This window comes from Choloepus didactylus, chromosome 4 (assembly GCF_015220235.1).
Source record: "Choloepus didactylus isolate mChoDid1 chromosome 4, mChoDid1.pri, whole genome shotgun sequence".
Taxonomy (NCBI): domain Eukaryota; kingdom Metazoa; phylum Chordata; class Mammalia; order Pilosa; family Megalonychidae; genus Choloepus; species Choloepus didactylus.
This window is the reverse complement of record NC_051310.1, coordinates 122,053,346-122,065,852: the sequence shown is the minus strand read 5'-3', so window position 1 is coordinate 122,065,852 and position 12,507 is coordinate 122,053,346. Positions and strand designations below refer to the sequence as shown.

Sequence of the window (12,507 nt, the reverse complement as noted above, 5' to 3'; positions counted from 1 at the left end):
AAGATGTCTGGGGCCACGACTAGCCCTTGTTTGCCCCGTGTGACCCCTTCACTGTCGAGTGCTATGTTCTTCCCATCTCTAGGATGGTGTCCCATATTGTTTTAGAACCTAACATTAGACAGCCACTGAACCAAACTGCATACTAGTTGGCTTCTGATTCCACTAAGATCTGCGAGGGTTTAAGACTGATACCAAAATTGGAAATGCCTTTTTTTTGGCAAGCACTTTCAAAGAAGTTTAGAATTCTCTGTTTTCCAACCTACTTCCAGAATAAAACGACATACCAATTTCAAGGGAGTGGGGGAAATAAATACCTGAAACTAGAGAAGCAAATAAAGATCAATGTCCTTGCTTTCCTACCTATGATTTCATAGCTCCCACAAAAACTGCTCGAAGTCCTTACAATGAATCTGGAAGACCCAGTCATTGGAATCCCAGGCTGAAATTTAGGGTGGCAGCATCAGAGTTAGCACCACCTAGGGGATGGCTGGGTTTCAGCAGCAAATGGAGACAAAAAAAAAATGACAATAATAAAAGACCTTTTATTCTAGATGTCAACAGCTATCTAAATCAGGTAGTCAAAATCAACGTGTTTGTCCAGTATACCATGTTAACTTATACAATGAAAGGATGGTTTAAAATTTCAGTTGCTGTAGCTATTTCTATTAAAGTTGGAAATATGGAAAAGGAACATTGACAAATGAGCGCATTCAGAAGAGCAGGACCTGATTGGAAGGGAGTAGAGAACTGTACAGTAATTCAGGGAGTGGGTGAAGGAAGTGGGGAAGAGATGGCCAAGGAGAGACTTGAGAATAGACCTCACCTCTTAAAAAACAATCCTTAGAAGGGAAAGTATATTTTTGGTTTGTATTATGATGCAGGGGCAGGCCAGGACCACTGAATGACACTTGAAAAGAGGCAAATTTCAGCCCTTCATTCAGCATGAGGGAAAAATTGCTAATATTGACCACCCTAAGAAGGTATTTAAACTGTCATCTGGGTGCATTCCTCATGAGATAAGTGTTGAGGTAGAAGCTCTCTAGTGTTGCTCCAGATTTCTGTGTTCTGTAATGTGAAAGGCTATGTGGAGGAAATCTGGCAGCTTTTGGTAAGTGTTCATTTTATAAAGAATTCTCTGTTGTTTACCATGTTGTGCCTGATTACAAGATTGTGGCACTATCATTACTTCGGCATAATGGGTAAAATCAGCAAAGTCATAACTAAATCACTTCAGATCATTTGAACAGAATTTTGAAAAGTCCAGACCAATGAATCAGTCACCTGTGGAATCTTGAACTCCGATTTTAGAAAAGAAGTATATTTTTATCAGTGAACTTTGGCTACCCAGATATAGAGACAGATTTGATCTAGAAATAGAGTCAAACTTTATGCATAGCAGATGTTAGGGACAGTTCTCTTGCCCTCACGGGAAGTCAGAAAGCTCATCAGCACAACAGCCTCACATTCACCAAGGATGGGAATGCAGTCTCCATCCTTTGTGGGTATTGTTTTGGTCATAATGTCAGTGAAGAAATTTAGTCCATTAAAATGATGGGCTTTTTTTTTTTTTTTTCAGTTCAAAATGTCCAGGTCTCATTTCTGAAGTTCTAGGAATCCTTAAATGTTAAGCAATACATTTCCTCTTGCCTTATAGAATGTCATTTAATAATAATAATATTACTACTACTACTACTATGCTGAACAAAAGTAACTGCTTCAGGTTTTACAGTTCTTAGCTCAGTAATAGCTTGGTTTCCCCTGTGTGGGACAGTATATGTTAGTTTGGACTTGTCCTATGTAAGAAGGGCCGGGTAGGGAGGATGGGCCCCTTTGAAATGAAGAATCTGTATATATCTTATGGAATCAAGTTCATTGAAAGATGACACAAAGCATCTTCTGTGAAATATGGGACCAGTACTCAGCTACACTGGATCTTCCTATCTAGTTCATTCTCCTTTTGCTGCGGGTGTCAGCGATTGGTTCTTTCTCGCCCAACACCAGTTCTTCCAGCTAATTCCTACTTTGACAAAAAAAAAATCACTTTTAAGGATTTGACAGGAGATATAGAGAAATACCAAGAGACTGAAAAATAGCACTCATGGAGAAGTTCATTTATTCATCCATTCACCAGATTTCCACCAAGTGCCTTCTCGGTGCCAGCTCTGGGTATGCAGTGGGGAGCAATGCTACATGTGGTCCCTGCCCTCCAGGATCTTAGTGTCTTATATGACCTGAGATCCAGAGAAATCCTGCCCTTGCACTTCATTCTCTTGTTTAAAAGCCTTGTCAGGGTTAGGTCCTTAGTCTTGAATCTGGTTGCATTCTCTTTAGATGGCCATTAAAGGAAGCAGGAGAACAGGGAGGAGCAAAACGCTGGGGAGGGACCCTCAGAGGCCCAGGCAGGGTGGTTAACCACCCTTCACACATCTTTAAGTGCTATTTCTTCAGTAATCAGGTCATTCACACCTCTTTACCTGCTCACACCGAGGCTGATTCTGCTGCCAACCAAAGCAGCTTTCCTGCCAAGGGGAAAATTATCTGGAGGGAAAAACAAATTTTTATTTGCCTTCCAATAGGTTGGGTTTATATTTTTGCCAATGAGCAATGATATTATTCAGTTGCATAAACAGTAATTTAATAGGAATTCTTTTACTGTTTTTCACCATTAGGCATCCTTTCCTTTTATCATTTCTTTCTGATTTCCTATTGCAGTTTGTGATGTGTGAAATGTTTTTTTGAACAGAAAGAAGGGAGTCTGAAGGGGGTTTCCGTTCTATTGCAGAGGAAGCATTATTTTTTAAGACTATTTTCTTTTGCAGAAAGCAGTCATTCTTATTTTCCTCTTACTATAAATTGGATGTTTAACGAGTGGATTAGACCATATTAGTGCTTCTCCATCCAGGCTGCACAGTAGAATCACCTGGGAGCTTTAAAAAATGCCAAAACCTGGCAGTACGTGGGGTAGGGGTTGGAGGGACAGGATATCTTCTTTTTTTTTTTTTTTAAGTTCCATAAGTGATTCCAACATGTACCCAGGACTAAGGGATTCTGCCCTGGATTCCCTCCTTGCTGGGTTTTCCTGCCATTGATGTCTGTGGCCAGCCTCTCTCTGCAGCTCCTGCAACTGCGGTGGAAAGCTGGTGGTGAACGCTCCTTCCTCCCGAGTAAGACAGGCGGAGAGGAACAAGCAGGGCTCCATGGGCGAAAGCCAGGGAGGCCAGCCACCAAGGACAAGGGGCGCTGAAGTGGGATCTAGCACTCGCAGCCAGTCCTCTCCTAGGAGGATCCTTGACAGCTCACTCTTCATAGTTATCCTGGCCTGGTGGTGTCCAAATAACAAAAACTTCCCAGGGGCTAGAGGGAGATTACTAAGTAGGATCAGGCATGCTTATTAAATGGATAATAGAGACCTGAGGGGACAGGATCCACCTAGTGTCCTTGGAAGCTTGGAACCTACCATTACCAAAGAGACCAAAAGTGGTTCTCATGGATCCTTTTACCACTGTGGGGGGCGAGGGGTTGGCACAAATGTGAGCACACATCTTCCCATGCCCTGGTTGAATGATCCACTCTGTTTAAGCAGAAGACCTTACACTTGGCTACATTGGGCGTCTATAGAAGGAGGTGACATAATAGTATTAATGATGATCACTTACCAAGTACAGGACAAAGCACAACACTTTTGCAGTTCCTAAGAAATGGTTTTGAAATTATTTGTCATCTCTTAGATTTTTTATAAGAGTGATGCCAAAGCCATAAAATGACAGTTCCTTGGGGAAACAGACAGCATCGGGCAGACTAGATAACAGACAGCTCTTCAGAGAATTGAGGCTTTGTGTTTCTGGCTTGTGAACCAGTCAGCAAAGCTGGGCTTCCCTTCTCTTTTCCTAGGACCCCAAGATTTGACCTCCCCAGGCCCTGAATCCATGTGCACCCCTTACTGTTAGAAGCCTGGGAGAAGAGTTTTATAGGGATACAGTGAATGGTGGCAGAGAGCACAAGCTTTAGAATCAGACAGATCTGTGTTTGTTAGTTGTGGGTCCTTCATCAAGTTATTAGTTTTCTTGTCTATAAAATGGGGTTGATAACAGTATCTACCAGAGCCTGTTTTTTTTTAAGAGTTAAATGAGATAATATATATAAAATACTTAGCATATTAGTTGGAACATAGTAAATACCAAAGAAATACTATCTGCTGTTACTTATTATTATTATTATTATTATTATTATTATTATTATTATTATTATTACTGATGATAGTTCTGCTGTGGATGCCCAAAGTAAGGTTAAATGAGTTAAAAGCAAACACTAGCTGGGTTGATTTCTTGACCAATATGCAGGGCTACCTCTCTTCACTTTTGGGAATCTTGTAGGCCAAATTGATCTATGGGTTAGCTTTTCTCTTCTCCGCTATGCTCTGTGCTGCTTTCTAGCTTAGCATGAGTCCTTTGGGTAGCATATTTATGCACAAAGCAATTTAAAAAATTGAAATTCTCTCCATCCCAAGAACCTTCCATTTTAAATGCCATAGCCATTTATTAACACATAATTATATTTAAACTATTGTGTGTTGTGCTGAAATGTACAACACACAAAAAGGCATTTTTGCCTAATGTCTTGTGTCCAGAGGATTCAGAGTATTTCCATCACTGACGATTAGCCAAATGTCATTTTTAAGTGGGGCATGGGAAAGGAGCCTTAGCACTGAACCCCACAATTCACTATTTCACAATTCACCTAATTCACTCAATTGAACTGTTTCCAGATCATGTCACACGAACTCTTCTCCGGATTTAGTCTCCGGCTCTTTGGAAGATGATAAAATGGTAGCCTGCTCTGGGTTGGAAGGAAGTCCTTTTATTGTTCGTGACTAGAAGAACACTTGTACTCTCTGTGCTGGAAAGAGGTGGCATTTATCTGTGAGGAGCCGATGAACAAAACAGGAGGGCCTTGCTCTTGAAAGGACAAGTTGACCATGTAGGGCTCTCGTTTGAGAGAACACCCAACTCGTACATGTCACCTTGTACATCCTCAAACTGCAGAGTCAAGAGAACTCAAAGAGCCACAGAGCATTTTTTAGAAACTTAGGTTGCTAGACCTCCAAGAAGGAAATGCAATGAAAAATAGTAGTAAAAAATAATTCGGAGAATGCCAGGTGGAAAATGAAGCCTTACTTATGGAAAAACTGCCAAGGACATCTGCTAAGGAGATGGGAAGAGGGCTTGAAGAACTTCAGTGCTCCAGGAAGGAAGTGCTACCCACCATATCACACCCCAGAAAATACAGATGCAGCCGAGTTTCCGGGTAGTCTGATTATATTAATGTGCGGGAGGCGGCCCTGAGGTTGTCCTTTGAATGGGTATCAACTGCACTAGTCGATGTAACCCTCTTCTTGTTTGTTTGTTTAAGAAAGGTTTGGGTTGCATCTATCGCCAAGGGTATTTTACCTGAATAGAGAGTTAACCACCTTCTTGAAAAGACATACATCTGATGAAAAGAGAAATATAATCAGCAGAAATTTATTGAAATGAAATATACTTCATGGTACTTTATTCTTAAAGCTGCCTTCCTTGAGGCAGGTGCAGGTGATAGTATTTCATCAAAACTCAGTGATGCTTAGAATCTAATAGTAGTGGTTGCAGTGGGTGGTATTAGCCTACGTATGCTAGTAGGCTGGGTTGAGGGAGTGAGTTTATTCAGAGTCCCAGTGTCTGTCACTTAGATGCTGGGTGGTTCTCCACACCCACCACTTTCCCATGGCAAAGTGGGCCTGTAGATGCTTTCTTGTCAATATTTGTCACTAGTCTTTCATTTAGATGCTTCTTCCCAGCGTAAGCAAATAGAGAGTGGATGGGAAAGGAAGCAGATGAATAATTTTCCCCGTTAGTAATAGCCTGTGCCTACTGCTCTGTTTAAATGCAGATTCCCTGCTAAGGCGGGGCAGCTGATGATCTGCAGGGTAGGCGGAGTTCCACCAGAGAGATTGGAGTCAAATTTGATAAGTGCTAATCTGGATGTCATGCTAGCGTAATCCGCCCTATTTGTTGGAATACCTTTTCTGCCATGTTTTTCTAAGCCCTGATGGACAAGTTACTGTCCTTTGTTCTAGTGGAATAGATTCATTACCCAGTTACAAAAATTGAAATAATATTTAAAAGAGGGCCTAATGACTTTTAGAGCAAGTGTGTTGCCCATGTGAGCCTCTCTTCCCTGGTTACATGCTCTTCCCCTCCCCACCCCCGCCCTTGGTGCCCTTGGTGTTTCTTCTCTCTCTGGGCCATGGACAGTACCTGCAGGCCAGGTGGGCCTTATTTTGGGGAGCAGATGGCAAGCAGCCTGGCCCTGTGGGGCCTGGCTGTGCTGGGACCAGGCTGGGGGACTCCACGAGGAAAGGCCTACACTCCTCGCTCGCCTCACCCTAGTCCCAGCGCTGGGTCCTGCGCTAATGGGTGATCTCCAAGATCTGGGACCTCTGCTTTCCAGGACCTACCTCGACTGGCTCCTCCCTGCCTTTGCTAGCGAACCTCACCTCACCCCTTTCCTGCCTAGACTGTCGTGTGGTCTGAACTTGACTTATTGCCAGTCAAACCTGAGTTATCTGCTCAAATCCTACCCCAATACCACTCCCCCTACACACACACACTTAACACACACACACACACACACACACACACACACACACTTACCACCCCCATCCTTCCCCACCCTCCTTTTACCTGGATCCTTATTCTTGGACTCCTAAGGCTACAGTCGGTCCCATATGCTGCTAACCTGCAGGAGGTGCTACTCGAAAGTTCAAGGCGAAATTTATCGATAGTAAGTGAATATGTCATAGTGTCAAATTCTAGTGTTTAACCTTATATTAGTCCCTTCTTTTAAAATCTTAGGTATTTTATCTAAAATGTGAAGCTTTTAGATGTTATCAGAACTATCACGTGTGTAAGCCTTTTCTCCTATGCATTTTAGAAAGAAATATTGCAGGTTCATTTTGTGATGTCTGTTGATTACTGTATTTGCAATACAAATTGTCCTTTCAAGGCAGGAAGTCTGTTCTTTGTAAATGTCATTGAACCCACTTTCTCTTTGTTGTCATTGTTTCTAACAGGCTTTGCGATATTTCTCGCAGACCTGGATGCCTGAATTTTGCCTGTAGAGAGTGCCGGCAGGCTAAGGAGTTTGTATTCCAAGTAGCAGCCAGTTATTGAGTGTTTCTCATGTTTCAGGGCTGGCCATAAGGCCTCACTGAGAGTCCCACGGTAGCCTCATGTGGGGGCCGGTGTTAGCTCAATTATTTTAGGACAGAGATTGAGGCTTAGAATCTTAAAAACTGAGTAGCCTGCAGTCCCTCGGCAAATAATGGGGGTGCTGGGGTCCACACACAGACCTTTGACTCAAAAGTCAGTGTTTATCTTTTCTTCTTGTTTTTATTTTTGTTTTGTTTTTTAGATTGGAAAAAGAAATTTAATACAGAAAATTATAGAGAATGATTAAAAACAAAAATCCCATTTACCCTCCTCCAGAATTAACAAATGTAACATTTTGGCATATTTGTTTCAGATTTTCTTTTTAATAAAAGAAATAAAATATTACAGATAAAGAAGAGGTTCCCTTTTTATTCTTCCTCAGTTCTGTTCCTTTTCCTTCCTCCCCTCTCCCTCCTTCTTCAGAGGGAACTGCTACAGGAATTCGCTGTCCATCCAGGCCATGTTTCTTTGCTTTTACATACTTATATATGTATCAATATTCAGCTTAGTTTATATGCTTAAAATTTTACATAAGTAGTTTTGTACATATTTTGCAACTTGCTCTTTATCCCAATTTTGATTTTGCTGTTATTATGTACAGATCTAAGTTATTCATTTTTAATGTCTATATAGTATTCCATTATATGATTAGATTGTGACTTATTTATCCAAGACCCTATTAATGGGTATTTAGTTTGTTTCAAAGTTTTATTCTTTTATAACCAGTGCTGAACATGTATCCATGCTTCTCTAGTTAGGGGATGTACTTAGAGGAGGAATTACTAGGGCCTGGGGTTGGCCCAATTTCAGTTTTACTAGATATTGCCCACATGCTCTCCAATATGAGCACTTCCATCAGTCATGTATGACAGGGTAGATTTCTCCACATCCTCACTGCCACTTGGCACTCACTGCTAGACTATAATTTTAGCTAGTTGTGACATGGTATCTCATTTTAGTTTTGTCAGCCTGACTGCTACTACTTATTTCAACTAGTGAGGTTCAGCATCTTTTCATAAGCTTATTGACCATTCAGGCTTCCTCTTTCTTTGAATTGGTAGTTCAGATCTTTTGTTCATTTCTCTATTAGGTTGTTTATCCTTTTTCCTGCTGATTTGTAGGAAGTCTTTATATTTTATCAATAGTAATCATTCATCAAAAAACATTTGGATGCAATTATCTTCTCCCAGCAATGGTTTTTCGTATGATTATTTGTTTATGGTGTCTTTTATAATATACAAGTCTTAAATGTTGGTATGGTTCAGTTTATCAGTCTTTTTGTAGTGTTTTGTTATGTCTGTCTGTTATAAAGATATTTTCTGTTATATTTGAAATTATTGTTTTTCATCTTTAGATTTTTAATTACAATCCCCACCCCACACTATTCTCACCTTCCTTATTCTCTTTTTCTCCACAGTCCTTATCATCTTCTAATTCACCATACACTTTACTTATCTGTTTTGCTTATGTTTTGTTTATTGTCTGTTTTCCCTCGCTAGAATGTACGCTCCATGAGGGCAGGGACTTTTGTCTGTTTTGTTCACGGCTGTATCCCTAACACCTGGAACAGTCACTGGCATATAGTAGGTGCTCAATAAATATGTGTTGAACAAATAAAGAATAATCCATGTGGAATTTATTTTTGTGTGTATATGGTATAAGTAGGGCTCTGTTTTTATTTTTTTCCCCATGAAATGCATGTTTCTCTAACAGCTTTTATTGAATGGTCCACCCTTGACCCACTGATTTTTTTTCATACCACTTTTCTACTGTGTTTGGAGTTGTTTCTACTGTGCCATTATCTTTGAAAATTCCCTTTCTACTGCCCCTCTGCTGAATCTTCAGGAACCTATTCCTGGGGTTAGGGGTGGGAATGGGGGTGATAAGGAGCCAGGCACAACTTGTTGGCAGTTCTTGTCTGATGGTAAATATTTAAGAAGTGCCTTTTATAAACTGAGTGTGAAAATGGATGTTAGCTCCTATCCTCAGGGAACTTACCTGGCAGGGGAGGTACCATGATTACTAGGTGGTTTTCCCAGGGTGAGGCTTATCCATTGCACTCTGGATGTGCTGACCCCTACGATTTCCCCAAATGTGGGAAACTGGACTGCATGATTTGTGATTGATATTAAAATTCATTAGAACTCGAGGCAGAATGTGATATGTGTTAAGCAGGAGTATGAGCCATGTGTGCTGGGAACACAGAAGCTGGTGAAGTTCGTAGACTTGGAGTAAGTTAAATCGGGCTTTGCGTCCTGCCTCTGCTTCTGTCTAGGCTTTGTGATCTTGAACAAGTTACTTGTTATCTCCAAGACTCAGTTTCCTCATCAGTAAAAGGGGAATGATCATAATAGTACCTCCCTGCGAGATTGTTGTGAGGGTTGACTGATAAAATGAATGCTGAATGCTTAGCATGGGCCCTGCAAATGTTAACTAATTCTGATGTGGGTGGAGAGCGTTTAAGGAGGAGGTGATATTTGACCGGGTTTTGCAGGGTGGGTTGGATTTTTCTAGGCAGGGAATGAAGGGGTGGAGAAAGATATGTCAGAGGAAAGATGTAGAATAAACAAAAACAAAATACAGAGACCAGAAAGCATAGGGTAAGTTCAGGGAACATTAATCTAGTTTGACTGGATTGTAGGAGGGAATGATAGATAAAAAGGCTGAAAATGTAGGTTGAGACCAGTTGTGTTGGATTATCAGTACCAAGCCAAGAAAAATGTCCTTATTACACTGTTCACAATTCCTCAGTGGCTCGCCATTGCCTGATCAGATCTGAGCCCTAAGTGAGACTTCTGCCAGGGGTGCTGGGTGAAGAGGAGGGGAGGGGGTAGGAAGGGTAGCCCTGGCTAATGCTGGTGAGGGTCCATATTCCAGGACATTTGAATTTTAGCAACATTTAAAAAACTACCGGTTTTGAGCATTACCTTTGTTCCAAGTGTGGTGCTAGGTGCTTCCTTGTATATTATGTGATTATTTTAGTCTGAAACATTTCTCTCCCCTGGATATTCCTGCTCAGAGGATGGTGTTTTGCTTTGAAACTACATCCATCCAGGAAAATATGGTGATAGAGAAGCTTAGAGCACGTTCTTCCACATGTCTCCATTCCTCCTTCCTCCTCTAAGGTCATAGAGAAAAAAGAGCAGCCTAAAAAATTAAGTCCTCAGCAAATCCTTTGTAAAGGAAGAAATGCCGTGCCACCATTATTTCCAGCCTTGCCTAATTTCTGGGTAGTCTTGCAGTGATGGGTTGATAGAGGAATAAAAGAGTCTGGTCCTTGGCATCAGAGAGACTTGGATTTAGAGCCCAACCCTGCCAGCGTCCAGCCCCACGGGGACCAACCGTCCTTGATTGCCAGCGACGGAAGGGTCTTCTTGGCCTGCGAGACAGTCAGTGTGAAAACCTGCCAAGTCCCAGGGCAACCAAGATGAGCTGATCACCCCATCTAGCCTGTGGTTTGAACCTTTCCCTCACCCCATTGACAGTCGGCAGGTGTGTCCTACCCGTGGGGTACCAGACCTCACTCTGCCTGTTCCCTTTATTGGACTTATTTGTGCATTTCCTTCTTTCTCCATTGATTGCCTGCCTTCCTTACCAGTGTGCTGGTTCCATGAAGGTAGACACCATGCCTTCCTTGCTTCCCCATGCCTAACACTGCCCAACGCAGAGGTGCTCAGTAGATGGTTGTTAAGGGGATGCATGAGGGGAATGAAAGAATGACAAAACTTTTGGAACCTCATTTTCCTCATCTATAAAATGGGGATAACCACCCTTAGAGCTCTTTCTGAGACTGAGATAACCCAGCAAACGCCCTGGTGTTTAATATGTCATTCTTTTTCCCTTTCCAGTGAACGAACATGGGTTGAAAAGCCACTTTACTCATCCTTCCATGATATTTATATAGCCAAGTCATTTGGGGCCACCTAAGAGAATCAGGGCACTATTTCTTTCCTTAAAGAGAAGTGGGGTTACCTTTAATATAAGATAAAAATCAAACCAAATTGGATTATTTTACCTCAGAAGCCAGTTTCCACTGATCTTTATGAATGATATAGTCTTATTATTATATATTACTTCAAACTTAATAGAAAAAATTGATTAAAATATGTGTCCTGTTCATATATAGCCTGGCTGAATGCCACAAGACACATTAATTGAAAATGAATTTCCACAAACCCAATCAAGCATCATGAAGATGAAAAATGTACCTTTTTCCTCCATTCCTTCATTGATTTTTCATTTTCCCTACTCAGAGCTTCCTTTAGCAATTTTTCAGCTTCATTTTGTTGTGGCCTTAATTCATTCCCTTCACTCCCCCCCACCACCCATGAGATAATGTACCATTTTCCTTGTCCTTATTAAACTGTTCTTTCATGCTGCATTAGTGCAGGGCAGATTCTGATCTTTATCTTTTTTTAAAAAAATAGGGTAACTTGATTATTATTTTTATTCTTGCATTTTGTGGTGGTTCTTTTCAAAGAAAATGCACTTTAAAAAATACAGTAGCTATGAAATTACAGTGTTACAAGACGTCTAAAATAGCATTAAGAGAGAATATAACAAAAATAAAAAAACCTTTTCAGTGGAGGAGTATAAAATAGCAGTTATTCTCATTTTGCACTGTGGCATGTGAAGATCAAACATGATTCCCATTTTGGTGAGGGAAATGGAAGCAAATGTTTGCCAGATCACAGAGGAGACAAGAGGTTGGGTTGAAAACCAGGCCCTGTCAGATGGAGGAAGGAGGAAGAGACGGTGACTAAAGCTCGGAGTGAGCTCTTGGAGGTGCTTGCCTGTCCCCTTCCACCCCTGCCCCAGCCAGTTCACTGATTCTCTGGATCCCAAGGGCTTTTGAAAGCAGTAATGGAGATCTTCAAGCTGTTTTCTTGAGAAATTTTCAAGTAACCTAATAGCATGAATCCCCCCTCCCCTGCCCCACCAAAAGACAACAAGGTCTCACTGAAGTATCGCTTTACTTTATTTATTTTTTCCTAGAACTCGTAACTCTGGTTATCACATTTTGATTAGTAGCTTTGATTGACAGTGATAGAATTTTGATGGATTTTTTGATTGGAAAATGAATTGTTTCTTCGTAATATAATTTCAAGTAGAAACTATCAAGATGAGGGTCCATAGGAAGGAGTAACAGAGCAGGGGTGTTGGTAGTAAAAGATGGGGAAACTTTGGTTTTTTTATTATTGTGGTCAAGGTTTGCAATGTGCTTGTGTACATACGCACAGTTCTGCACCCTGATTTTGAATAA

At 41.2% G+C, this 12,507-nt stretch overlaps 1 protein-coding gene and 1 pseudogene across 3 annotated transcripts in view; both read left to right on the top strand.

Moving 5' to 3' along the window:
• Positions 1-12,507, top strand: part of LOC119531961 (myocardial zonula adherens protein) — a 90,573-nt gene that overhangs the window by 51,048 nt on the left and 27,018 nt on the right. Inside the window, exon 11 of one of the 3 annotated variants that reach the window (XM_037833858.1) lies at positions 4,766-8,843. The exons of the other annotated variants lie outside the window; for them this stretch is intronic. Coding sequence (XP_037689786.1) covers positions 4,766-4,819 — 54 coding nt within the window. The 3' untranslated portion in view covers positions 4,820-8,843. Of the gene's footprint in view, positions 1-4,765; positions 8,844-12,507 lie in introns of those variants that run through there. 3 annotated transcript variants of the gene reach the window in all.
• LOC119533722 lies at positions 9,235-9,389 on the top strand (annotated as a pseudogene).